At 45.0% G+C, this 13,723-nt stretch overlaps 1 protein-coding gene across 3 annotated transcripts in view; it reads left to right on the top strand.

The window, feature by feature from the left end:
• slco1c1 (solute carrier organic anion transporter family, member 1C1) overlaps window positions 1-13,723 on the top strand; it is a 139,078-nt gene that overhangs the window by 110,275 nt on the left and 15,080 nt on the right. For all 3 annotated transcript variants that reach the window (XM_087999676.1, XM_043713452.2, XM_043713453.2), the window contains exon 13: window positions 11,496-11,560. In XM_087999676.1, coding sequence (XP_087855802.1) covers window positions 11,496-11,560 — 65 coding nt within the window. The remainder of the gene's footprint in view (window positions 1-11,495; window positions 11,561-13,723) is intronic.

Genomic DNA, 13,723 nt, shown 5'->3' on the forward strand with positions numbered 1-13,723 from the left:
CTTTATCTCTCTTTCCTCCTGTGTCTTTATCTCTCTCTCTCTCTCTCTCTGGCTCTGTCTCTATCTCTGTCCCTCTCTCTGTCTCTTATTATCTTCTCTATCGCTCTCTATCTCTGTATCTCTCCCACTGGTCTCTTTATCTCTCTGTCCCTCTCTATCTCTGTCTTTCTCCTCTCTCTCTGTCCTCTCTCTCTGTCCCTCTCTCTGTGTCCCTCTCTATGTCTCTCTCTATCTCTCTCTTACTATCTGTCTCTATCTCTTTTTCTCTCTCTCCCGCTGTCTCTTCATCTGTCTATCTCTCTATGTCCCTCTGTATCTCTCCTTATCTGTCTGTTCCTCTATCTCTCTCTCTGTCCCCCTCTATGTCTCCTCTCTCTTATTATCTCTTGCTCTCTATCTCTCTCTATCTCTCTCTATCTCTCTCTATCTCTCTCTTTCTCTCTCTTACTATCTATCTCTATCTCTCTCTCTCTTACTATCTCTCTAACTCTCTACCTATCTCTGTCTCTGTCTCTCTCTCTACCTCTCCCTCAGTCTCTCTATCTGTCTCTCTCTTTTTCTCTCTATCTCTCCCTCTGTCTATCTCTCTGTATCTCTCTCTTATTATTACTCTCTATCTCTCTCTATCACCATCTATCTCTATCTCTCTCGCTCGCTCGCTCTCTGTCTCTCAATCTATCTCTCCCTCTGTCTCTTTATCTGTCTATCTCCTGTCTGTCTGTTGTCTATCTATCTATCTCTCTGTCCCTACCTCTCTCTTTTGTCACTCTTTATCTCTCTTTCTCTCTATCTCTCTGTCTCTTTCTACCTCTATATCTCCTTATCTGTCTATCCTCTCCCTCTATTTCCCTCTATTGCTCTCTGTCACTCTCTATTATCTCTCTTTCCCTTTGTGTCTCTCTCTCTCTCGCTCTCGCTCTCGCTCTCGCTCTCGCTCTCGCTCTCGCTCTCGCTCTCGCTCTCGCCTCTCGCTCTCGCTCTCGCCTCTCGCTCTCGCTCTCGCTCTCGCTCTCGCTCTCTCTCGCTCTCTCTCTCTCGCTCTCTCCCCCTCTCTCTCTCTCTCTCCCCCTCTCTCTCTCTCTCTCTCTCTCTCTCCCCCCCCCCCTCTGTCTCCATCTCGCTGTCTTTCTATCTCCCCTGTCTCTATACCTCTCTATGTCCCTCTATCTCTCTTACTCGGTCTCTCTCGCTCTGTTCCTCTATCTGTCTCTCTCTACCTCTCTCTCTCTTTCTGTGTCTCTCCATCCCTCTGTCTCTCTCCTTATCTGTCTGTTCCTCTATCTCTTTCTGTCCCCCTCTATGTCTCTCTCCTATTATCTCCTTGCTCTCTATCTCTCTATCTATTTCTCTATCTCTCTCTCTCTCTCACTGTCTCTCTCTCTCTTCTCTCACTGTCTCTCTCTCCTCTCTCACTGTCTCTCTCCTCTCTCTCTCACTGTCTCTCTCTCTCTCACTGTCTCTCTCTCTCACTGTCTCTCTCTCTCTCTCTCTCTCTCTCTCTCTCTCTCTCTCTCTCTCTCTCTCTCTCTCACTGTCTCTCTCTCTCTCTCTCTCCTCTCTCTCTCTCTCTTCTCTCTCTCTCTCTCCCTCCTTATCTGTCTATGTCTCTAGCTCTCGCTCTTTCTCTCTCTGTCTCTCTCTATCTTTCTCTCTCTGTCTTACTATCCGATTGCCATAGTATTAAAGGTTTAGATTTCTTAAGTGTGTACAAGACAATTTTCTGATTCAGTATGTGGATGTACCTACTAGAGAAGGTGCAAAACTTGACTTACTCTTGGGAAATAAGGCAGGGGCAGGTGACTGAGGTGTCAGTGGGGGAACACTTTGGGGCAGCAACCACAATTCTATTTGTTTTAAAATAGTGATGGAAAAGGATAGACCAACATCTAAAAGTTGAAGTTCTAATTTGGAGAAAGGCCAATTTGATGGTATTAGGCAAGAACTTTCGAAAGCTGAATTGGAGGCAGATGTTCGCAGGTAAAGGGACGGCTGGAAAATGGGAAAGCTTCAGAAATGAGATAAGAATCCAGAGAAAGTATATTCTATCAGGGTGAAAAGGAAGGCTGGTAGGTATAGGGAATGCTGGATGACTAAAGAAATTGAGGGTTTGGTTAAGAAAAAGAAGGAAGCATGTGTCATGTTTAGACAGGATAGATTTGAGTGAATCCTTAGAGAGTATAAAAGGCAGTAAGAGTATACTTAACAGGGAGTCAGGAGGGCAAAACGGGGACATGAGATAGCGTTTGGCAAATAGAATTAAGGAGAATTCAAAGAGTTTTTACAAATATATTAAGGACAAAAGGGTAACTAGGGAGAGAATAGGGCCCTTAAAGATCAGCAAGGCCACCTTTGTGTGGAGCCACAGAAAATGGGGGCGATACAAAATGAATACTTTGCATCAGTATTTACTGTGGGAAAAGGATATGGAAGATATAGAGTGTAGGGAAATAGATGGTGACATCTTGCAAAATGTCCAGATAACAGAGGAGGAAGTGCTGGATGTCTTGAAACGGTTAAAAGTGGATAAATCCCCAGGACCTGATCAGGTGTACCCGAGAACTCTGTGAGAAGCTAGAGAAGTAATTGCTGGGCCTCTTGCTGAGATATTTGTATCATCGATAGTCACAGGTGAGGTGCTGGAAGACTGGAGGTTGGCAAACGTGGTGCCACTGTTTAAGAAGGGCGGTAAAGACAAGCCAGGGAACTATAGACCGGTGAGCCTGACCTCTGAGGTGGGCAAGTTGTTGGAGGGAATCCTGAGGGATAGGATGTACATGTATTTGGAAAGTCAAGGACTGATTAGGGACAGTCAATATGGCTTTGTGTGTGGGAAATCATGTCTCACAAACTTGATTGAGTTTTTTAAAGAAGTAACAAAGAGGATTGATGAGGGCAGAGCAGTAGATGTGATCTATATGGACTTCAGTAAGGCGTGCGACAAGGTTCCCCATGGGAGACTGATTAGCAAGGTTAGATCTCATAGAATACAGGGAGAACTAGCCATTTGGATACAGAACTGGCTCAAAGGTAGAAGACAGAGGGTGGTGGTGGAGGGTTGTTTTTCAGACTGGAGGCCTGTGACCAGTGGAGTGCCACAAGGATCAGTACTAGGCCCTCTACTTTTTGTCATTTACATAAATGATTTGGATGCGAGCATAAGAGGTATAGTTAGTAAGTTTGCAGATGACACCAAAATTGGAGGCGTAGTGGACAGCGAAGAGGGTTACCTCAGATTACAACAGGATCTGGACCAGATGGGCCAATGGGCTGAGAAGTGGCAGATGGAGTTTAATTCAGATAAATGCGAGGTGCTGCATTTTGGGAAAGGGAGGGAGACCGAAAGATATAGAGAGATAGAAAGAGATTGAGAGCGGGACTGATACACTTAATGGTAATGTCCTAGGGAGTGTTGCTGAACAAAGAGACCTTGGAGTGCAGGTTCATAGCTCCTTGAAAGTGGAGTCGCAGGTAGACAGGATAGTGAGGAAGGCGTTTGGTATGCTTTCCTTTATTGGTCAGAGTATTGAGTCCAGGAGTTGGGAAGTCATGTTGAGGCTGTACAGGACATTGGTTAGGCCACTTTTGGAATACTGCGTGCAATTCTGGTCTCCTTCCTATCGGAAAGATGTTGTGAAACTTGAAAGGGTTCAGAAAAGATTTACAAGGATGTTGCCAGAGTTGGAGGATTTGAGCTATAAGGAGAGGCTGAACAGGCAGGGGCTGTTTTCCCTGGAGCGTCAGAGGCTGAGGGGTGACCTTATAGAGGTTTACAAAATTATGAGGGGCATGGATAGGATAAATAGACAAGTCTTTTCCCTGGGATCAGGGAGTCCAGAACTAGAGGGCATAGGTTTAGGGTGAGAGGCGAAAGATATAAAAGAGACCTAAGGGGCAACTTTTTCATGCAGAGGGTGGTACGTGTGTGGAATGAGCTGTCAGAGGATGTGGTGGTGGCTGGTACAATTGCAACATTTAAGGGGCATTTGAATAGGTATATGAATAGGAAGGGTTTGGAGGGATATGGGCCGGGTGCTGGCAGGTGGGACTAGATTGGGTTGGGATATCTGGTCCGCGTGGACGGGTTGGACCGAAGGGTCTGCTTCCATGCTGTATGTCTCTATGACTTACTTTCTCTCTCTCTCTCTCTCTCTTTCTCTCTCTCTCTCTCTCTCTCTCTCTCTCTCTCTCTCTTTCTCTCTCTCTCTCTCTCTCTTTCTCTCTCTCTCTCTCTTTCTCTCTCTCTCTCTCTTTCTCTCTCTCTCTCTTCTTTCTCTCTCTCTCTCTTTCTCTCTCTCTCTTTCTCTCTCTCTCTCTCTCTTTCTCTCTCTCTCTGTCTCTCTCTTTCTCTCTCTCTCTCTGTGTGTGTGTCTCTCTCTCTCTGTGTCTCTCTGTCTCTTTATCTCTGTCTCTCTCTGTCCATTTATCTCTGTCTCTCTCTGTCCATCTCTCGCTCTCAATCTCTTTCTATCTCTCTATATCTTTCTGTCTCCCTCCCTTTCTGTCCTCCTCTATGTCTCTATATCTTATTATCTCTTGCTCTCTATTTCTCTCTCTTACTAGATTACTTACAGTGTAGAAACAGGCCCTTCGGCCCAACAAATCCACACCGACCCTCCGAAGAGCAACCCACCTAGACCAATTCCCCTACATTTACCCCTTACCTAACACTACGGGCAATTTAGCATGGCCAATTCACCTAACCTGCATATTTTTGTGTTGTGGGAGGAAACCAGAGCATCCGGAGGAAACCCACGCAGACACGGGGAGAATGTGCAAACTCCACACAGACAGTTGCCTGAGGCAGGAATTGAACCAGTGTCTCTGGCGCTGTGAGGCAGCAGTGCTAACCACTGTGCCACCATGCCACCCATATCTCTCTAACTCTCTCTCTCTATTTATCTGTCTCTGTCTCTCTCTATCTCTCTCTATTTATCTCATCTCGCTCAAACTTGCCAATTAAATGGAAATATTTAATGGTGCTTCGATTTGTGCTGTGAGCTCTCCACCAGAGGGAAGATCAGTCCCAGTAGCTGGCACGCTTTGTGTTGACAGCGTAGTGAAGTGATGGTTTAATAATGAGATTACTGTTAACAGCTAGAAATTGCTGAATTTACAAGATACCATTGTGTTTCTGTCTGCTTAACAAAGTATTGAATCCCTCTTCCAATTCAGATGGAACTAGAAATTGCCCTGTTTGCTGCTGTCGCCCTAATTAATACATTGCACTTTCACTGTTGACTGAGTAATCACCTTTAACTAGTGGGCGCTGTGAATGGTTTCCAGTCTAGAAGGTTGACTATAATCCTTTTTTCTTGTGACTTTGCTGTCTAAATCTGAGTTTGCTATTTTTCTGTTATGACTTAGCGCTGCCTGAGGTGGCAGTAATTGTCCATCTCTGAGCCAGACTGGACAGAGGAGGCAGATGGGCTTCTCTGACCTTAGCTGACTAGTTGGCTTTTGGACTAACTCTGTCGGAGTTCATCATTTGTTGGAGGATTCCCTTGAAAACTGATCTCATTTTTCGTGATATTCTTTTTTACAATTCGCTATTAGGTGTTGGAATCTGAAACTATCCCATAATCGCTCAACAGGTGCCTTTGCATTATGCCACATACTCAAACCAAAAACAAAGAACTGCATTTCCCTAAAGTGGCCACCATTTCTGGGCTCTCTCAGTCTCTTGACAGTCAAAATTAATCCATATTTTCAAAGCAACAAATCAGCCCTCCAATGTATTTTTCTTCACTTTTGGCTTGTGGGTGTTGCTGGCCAGGGAGGCATTTATTGTCTGTCCCTTGAGAAGGTGGTGGTGAGCTGCCTTCTTGAGCTGCTGCAGTCTATTTGGTGTAGATAGACCCCCAATACTGTACTGAAGGGAATTCTGGGATTTTAACCCAGCGACCATGTCAGGATGTGAGTGGCCTGAAGGGTAACTTTACAAGAAGTGGTGTTCCCATATATCTGCTGCCCGTGTCCTTCTAGATGGAAGTGGGAATGAGTTTGAAAGATGTTATCTACAGTGTCTTGGTGAATTTCAGTCGTGAATGTTGTGAGTAGTGCACACTGCCACTGAGCTCTGGAGGAAGTGGATGTTTGTGGATGTGGTGCCAATCAAGTGGGCTGCTTTGTCCTGGGATGGTGTCAAGCTTCTCAAGTGTTGTTGGAGCTGCACCCGTCCAGGGAAGTGGGAAGTATTCTGTTATAGACCTAATTTGTGCCTTGGAGATCGTGGGCAAGCTTTGTGGAGTCAGGATATGAGTTACTTGCTGCAAGTTTCCTAGCCTCTGATCTACTCTTGTAGCCATTGTATTTACATGGCTAGTCCAGTTTGTTTTCTGGTCAGTGGTAATCCTCCAGGATGGTGATAGTGAGTCACCTCATGATGGTAATGCCATTGGAGATCAAGGATTTGAAGCATTGGTGGTTAGATTCTCTTTGAGATGGTAATGGATACCAGATACCATCAAACACCGTCTTGATATCAAGGGCAGTATCTCTCCATTCGCTTATGGAATTCAGCCAGGTGTATGAGCTCAGGCTGTAGTGAGGCAGGAGCCCTGGTGGAACCCAAGCTAAGCATTACAATGCAGATTATTGCTTAGTAAGTGCTGTTTGATAGCACTGTTAATCACCCCTTCCATTACTGATGTCCAGGAGTGGAGTGGGTCGGAGGAATTGACCAGGTTGAATTTTTTGGACAGGACATATCTTGGCAATTTTTCACATTGTTGGCTAGATGCCAGTTTTCTACAATGCTGGACTAGCTTGGCTAGGACCATGGCAAGCTCGGAGCACGGGTCTTCAATACTGTTGCCAGAATGTTGTCAGGCCCTGAAGACTGGTGTATCCGGTGCCTTCTGCTGCTGCTTGGTGTCATACAGAGTAAATCAAATTGTGTGATGACCATCCTTTGTGACACTGGAGGTGTCCATTACAGGCCGAGATGGATCATCCACTTGACACGTTTTGATGATGCTGATCCTTTAACAAGGTTTTTTTTTTAAAACCCCAGGAGGTTGTAAAGACACAGGTTCTGAAATGTCTGGGGCTGATCTACTTGAAGAAGCTTTTAAATAAAAAAAAAACTACTTGTACAATGAAAGAGGGCTGGCCAGTTCTCCCAGCTCAGCTTCTCTCTGGTTTGGGTTTGGTTTTAGCAGGCAGTCAGTTGTAAAAGCTGCTGGACCCAAAGAAGCAGGTCCATGTTGACCCTCCCTCTCTTTCACATATCTCACATGTAAGACCCTAGGTTTGATTTCACCTTTTTTTGCCAAGGAGTGTTTATGGGGATTGTTGTAGTGTTTGGAACAGCATCATTACGTTGGGATAGTCTGGGTTTTCAGATGGTTACCTTATTCCATATTCTGTTCTTTTGTTTGTGTTTAATTCAGTAATCTTGCAAATAAATTCTTTTGAGTTTAAAACTAAGCAGTTGGGCCAGCTGCATCACTCCTGAAATATTCACTATACATTTACTTGAAACAGCTAGCAAAGCTAGGGTCCAGGCTAATTTCTTGAAATGTTTTAAGGGTGGGGGTCTGGCCAAGACCCTACAACAAACTTCTGTCTGAATGGTATTGCGACTGTTTTAGCAACATTCTTATCTTTTGCACTAGTTTTCAGTCACCCCACCCCCATCTTTGAAGCTAAGGATATTTGGAGAGCCGCCTCCAGTGAGTTGTTTAAGTGCTCATCACCATGCACAGCTGCATGTGGAAGGACTGCGGATCTTAAATCTGATCTGTTGGTTGTGAACTTACTCTGGAGAGGAGAAAGTGAGGTCTGCAGATGCTGGAGATCAGAGCTGGAAATGTGTTGCTGGAAAAGCGCAGCAGGTCAGGCAGCATCCAGGGAACAGGAGAATCGTCGTTTCGGGCATAAGCCCTTCTTCAGGAATGAGGAAAGTTTGTCCAGCAGGCTAAGATAAAAGGTAGGGAGGAGGGACTTGGGGGAGGGGCGTCGGAAATGTGATAGGTGGAAAGAGGTCAAGGTGAGGGTGATAGGTCAGACTGGGGTGGGGGCGGAGAGGTCGGGAAGAAGATCTCAGGTTAGGAAGGCGGTGCTGAATTTGATGGATTTGACTGAGACGGGGAGGGGAAATGAGGAAACTGGTGAAATCCGAGTTCATCCCTTGTGGTTGGAGGGTTCCTAGCCGGAAGATGAGGCGTTCTTCCTCCAACCGTCGTTTTGTTGTGGTCTGACGATGGAGGAGTCCAAAGACCTGCATATCCTTGGTGGAGTGGGAGGGGGAATTGAAATGTTGAGCTACAGGGTGGTTGGGTTGGTTGGTCCGGGTGTCCCAGAGGTGTTCTCTGAAACGCTCTGCAAGTAGCCGGCCTGTCTCCCCAATATAGAGGAGGCCACATCGGGTGCAGAGGATGCAATAGATGATGTGTGTGGAGGTGCAGGTGAATCTGTGGCGGATATGGAAGTTTCCTTTGGGGCCTTGGAGGGAGGTGAGGGGGGAGGTGTGGGCGCAAGTCTTGCACCTCCTGCGGTTGCAGGGGAAGGTGCCGGGAGTGGAGGTTGGGTTGGTGTGGGGTGTGGATCTGATGAGGGAGTCACGGAGGGAGTGGTCTTACAGAGTAGTGTGAACTTACTCTGTCTATCACTTGCGGTTTATGGCACTGTTTTATGGTGTATGATTTTATGGTTTTTCAGCTTCACCAGATGAACTCTTCATCTTTAGGAATCTTTAATGCCTAAACACTTCATTGAACCAGAGCCAATCCCTTGCTTGTTCCACGAGTAGAGGTCATGGCAGATGGTTAACCACAGTGCTTCTTCCCTGTGTTATCCTCATGTCCCATCATGGCATTAGTATCTAGAAATTTATCCACTCCTGACTTGCCCTCTGAGGGCATTCATTGCCCTCTGAGGAAGAGAATTTGAAAGATACACTGCACACGTAAGTGTAGAAATTCCTCCTCATTTCCATCCTAAAAAGTCTGCATCTTATTCCAAGAACCTGTTCCTGGTTCAAGATTCCCTCATTCCTGATTAAGGGCTTTGGCCTGAAATGTCGATTCTCCTGCTCCTCGGATGCTGTCTGACCTGCTGTGCTTTTTCAGCACCACTCTAATATTGTTTCTAATCTCCAGACTCTGCAGTTCCCACTTTCCCCTTCTAGATTCCCTCAATCATGGGAACTCCTTTCAGCATCCACCCTTCAAAGGTTTTGTTGGTTTCTCCATGATTATTTCTCTTTCTCCTTCCAATCACTGGAGAGCACAGGCCTAGTCTCCTCAACTTCTCCTCAGGATCATTTTCCTATCCCAGGAATTAGTCTGGGGAATCTCAGCTACATTCCTGGAATGGTAATGATCTCCTCTCTTAGGTAGGAGACTTAAAACTGCAATCAAAACTCCAGGCGTGGTTTCACCAAAACTCTGTGCAATTGAAGCAAGATGTCTTTACTTCTGCGTTAACCCATTTGTGATAAAGGCCATTTGCCTTGTTTAATTGTTTGTGTGAATGTTGCACTTTGCTCTCTACATGCAGAAATGGTGCTGCCTGGATCATGTTATTTCCATCTATTTAAAAAAGTGCATTTTCCAATAACCCTAGTTTCTTGGAGCTCTTGCTAAAACCACTATCCCCATACTCACAGTTGCTCACATTTGAACGATGCCCTCCAATTGAAAAATATGTTTCCAGGGTGTGGCGCATCTGATCTAGCAGACAATTAAAAACACTTGATCAAAGCGATGGGCTCCATGAAGAGTCTTCAGCTGGTGTTTGGAGCTGCCCTTGCAGAGCCTGGAAGCCTCAATAGCTATTGGCACGACCACCAAAAACGCCTGGCAAAACGTGTTCTTAGGATGCACAAGAGGCTAGATTTGTTTTTTCAATTCACTCATGGGATGTGGGGCATCGCTGGCTGGCCAGCACATTTTACTGCCCATCCCTAGTTGCCCTCGAGAAGGTGGTGGGGAGCTGCCTTCTTGAACCGCTTCAGTCCACATGAGGTAGGTAGACCCACAATGCTGTTGAAGAGGGAATTCCAGGATTTCGACCCACAGTGAAGTAGCAGCGATGTGTTTCCAAGTCAGGAGGGTGAGTGGTTTGGAAGGGAACCTTCAGGTGGTGCTGCTCCCAGCTGTCTGCTGCCCTTCTAGATGGTGGTGGTCATGATTTTGGAAGGTGCTGTCTCAGGATCGTTGAATTTCTGCAGTGCATCTTGTCGATAGTACACATTGCTGCTACTGAACATCAGTGGCAGAGGGATTAGATGTGGTGCCATTCAAGTAAGCAGTTTTAATCTGGATGATGTCAAGTTTCTTAGTGTTGTTGGAGCAACACCCATCCAGGAGAAGGTGAGGAGTGCAGATGCTGGAGATCAGAGTCGAGAGAGTGGTGCTGGAAGAACACAGCAGGTCAGGCAGCATCCGAGGAACAGGAGAGTTGACATTTTGGGCATAAGCCCTTCATCAAGGATGGGCTACACTCATCCAGGCAAGTGAGGTGTATTCCAGCACACTTCTGACTTGTGCCTTGTGCACGGTGGACAGACTACAGGTGAAATCAATAAATCCAATTAAATTGTTAATTTGGCACCCAGTATATTTCATCATTGTTGAGAACAATTACATCATTTGTAGAGGGTACTTGGAGTGATCCATCATTCTAAGTATGACTGTAAAACTAATCCACTCGGACAGCTTACAAGTGGTACTTGTCCTTAGCCTCAGTGGAATTTATGCAGCTCCTGATGAGAAATTGAGAAAAAGTTAGCTTAACTTTCTGTTTATATTGACTCACAGTGTTAAATGTTCACCACAGCTCCCTGACTCACTAGTTTGAGAGAGTAAAAAAACAAGGAACTTGAAAAGAGCCCATGAATTTCAATTTGACAAGTGTTCTATTATTAAGGCTGTCCATTGTGAACCTTGATCCTTACACTGTTTAAATTCATCTTGCAGCAGCTTCTGATAGTCACGATTTACACTCTAAAGGGAATTTTGAGAGATTTTGCTTCTCGATCAGATGGAGGTCATTAGATACAGTGCTTTAATATTGTGCAGTCAGTTGTTTGATACATGCTGCCATCTAACAAGCTTGCATTACAGTCAAACTTTGACAAAATTACAGCGAGTGTATCTACGAACCCTTTGCCTGTGGGATATATGGAGGAAAGCCTCCTGTGGATGTTCTGTTGAACTTATTTATTGTACAATCTTCTTTTTAATAACTAGAGATTCAGAACGTGTGTGATCTTCAGCATTTCTAGCCTGTTAGTTTTAGTGGAATTTTCCTTTTTGCAAGCCCTCTGTAATTTATTACGGTGATTCGCTAATTATTACTGTATTTGTTTTCTTCAAGTGAGCAGTATAGAATCTCTTTTTAAAGTGTGGTACAAATAATGTTCCTGCATTCACCTCACCCCAGCCGTCTGAATGTTATGCACTTTTTTAACCCAGCGCTTGTCAGTAAGCATATTTCTTGTGAGCATTTACCTCAACATTGAAAGCAATGTTTTCCTACTTTATCATTAGGTGCAATGAGCCGGAGCTGAAATCGTTGGCAATAGGTATACACACCCTGTTAGGAAGAACACTTGGTGAGTCACTTTGTCATTTCCATCACTTTTCCGTAAGTCTGACTGAACACCTTGGAGAGTAGGGAGGCATTGTTGTGTCAGTGGAATCATAAACATAGTGAACCAATTCACCGTCTTTGACTTAGTTTCATTAAATAGAGTCATAGAGTCATAGAGGTGTACAGCATGGAAACAGACCCTTCGGTCCAACCCATCCATGCCGACCAGATATCACAACCCAATCTAGTCCCATCTGCCAGCACCTGGCCCATATCCCTCCAAACCCTTCCTATTCATATACCCATACAAATGCTCCTTAAATGTTGCAATTGTACCAGCCTCCCCTACTTCCATATCTGTACCATCTCTGCGTGAAAAAGTTGCCCCTTAGGTCTCTTTTAAATCTTTCCCCTCTCACTCTAAACCTATGCCCTCTAGTTCTGGACTCCCCGACCCCAGGGAAAAGACTTTGCCTATTTATCCTATCCATGCCCCTCATAATTTTGTAAACCTCTATAAGGTCACCCCTCAGTCTCCGACGCTCCAGGGAAAACAGCCCTTGTCTGTTAAGCCTCTCCCTATAGCTGAAATCCTCCAACCCTGGAAACATCCTTGTAAATCTTTTCTGAACCCTTTCAAGTTTCACAACATCTTTCCAATAGGAAGCAGACCAGAATTGCACACAATATTCCAACAGTGGCCCAACCGATCTTTAAAACCGTTAACAATTTGCATGGAGATAGCAACTTGGAATAAGAGGTGTGAAATAGTGATTTTGTTACTTGACTAGAAATCTAAAGGCAAAAGTGAATATTGGGATGACATGGGTTTGAATCCCACTTTGGCAGATGATAAAACTTAATTTCAACTAATAAATGAAGTTAGCCTAATGGCCACCATAACATCACTGCCGATTGTCCCAAAAACTCACTGTCCTGTTAGGAAGTAATGCAGATGTGGTTGACTCTTCAATGCCCTTTGAAATGGCCCAGGAACGCACTCAAATGTATTATACAGTCACAAGGTCTCAAGCAGGGAATGAAATGTTATAGATCACCCAGCATTAACCAAGGTATTCAAAATGATAACAGCATTTCAGATCCCATAGAGTCCTCCTTCCTAAAATCTGGGGGCTTGTGCCAATACCGGAGAGTTGTCCCACAGCCTGGTCAAGCAACATCCTACTTGCAGAATGTTTTAAACGTTCCTTCATGGGATGTGGATAGGATTGGTAGAGCCAGCAATTAATGTCCATCCCTTGTTGCTGTTGAGAAGATGGTGGTGGGCTGCCTGTTGAACCGTTGTAGTCCTTAATGTGTGGGTAGACCCACAGTGCTGTTGAGGAGAGAGTTCCAGGATTTCAACCCGGCAACAGCGAAGGAACAGCGATATGTTTTCACGTCAGAATGATGGGTGGCTCGGAGGCCAGTATACCGATGTGGTGTTACCATGTATTTGTTCCCCTTATCATTTTACGTGCAAGTGGTCATGTATTTGAAAAGTGCTATCTGAGGGGTCTTGGTGAATTTCTGCAGTGCATCTTGTAGATGGTACACATTGCTGGTGGAGAAGCAGTATTTTTGTGGGTACAATGCCAGTCAAACGGGCTGCTTTGTCCTGGATGGTGTGAAATTTCTTGAGTGTTGGTGGAGCTGCACTTAACCAGGCAACTGGGGAGTATTCCATCACACTACTGACTTGTGCCTTGTAGATAATGGACAGGGCTTTGATGAGTCAGGAGGTCAGTTACTTGATAACTAGCCTTTGAACTGCTCTTCTAACTACAATATGTAAATGGCTAGTCCAAAGTTAAAAATCACACAACGCCAGGTTATAGTCCAACAGGTTTATTTGGAAGCACTAGCTTTCGGAGCGCTGCTCCTTCAACAACCACTGGACAAAGGAGCAGCACTCCGAAAGCTAGTACTTCCAAATAAACGTGTTGGACTATAACCTGGTATTGTGTGATTTTTAATTTTGTACACCCCAGTCCAACACCGGCATCTCCGAATCATGGCTATTCCAGTTCAATTTCTGGTTAATAGTAACTCCAGGATGTTGAATCCTAATTTGCACATGGTCCCAGACACCATTACCATGAACATTTGGATCTGTCCTGTTCCACTGACAGGACATAAAGAGCAGCAGTGGTGGAATGGTGGTACACAGTTGGGAGAAATTGCT

Source organism: Chiloscyllium plagiosum, unplaced genomic scaffold, assembly GCF_037043375.1.
Source record: "Chiloscyllium plagiosum isolate Xiang-an unplaced genomic scaffold, Cpla_swu_hap1 HiC_scaffold_23, whole genome shotgun sequence".
In the NCBI taxonomy this organism is placed as follows: Eukaryota; Metazoa; Chordata; class Chondrichthyes; order Orectolobiformes; family Hemiscylliidae; genus Chiloscyllium; species Chiloscyllium plagiosum.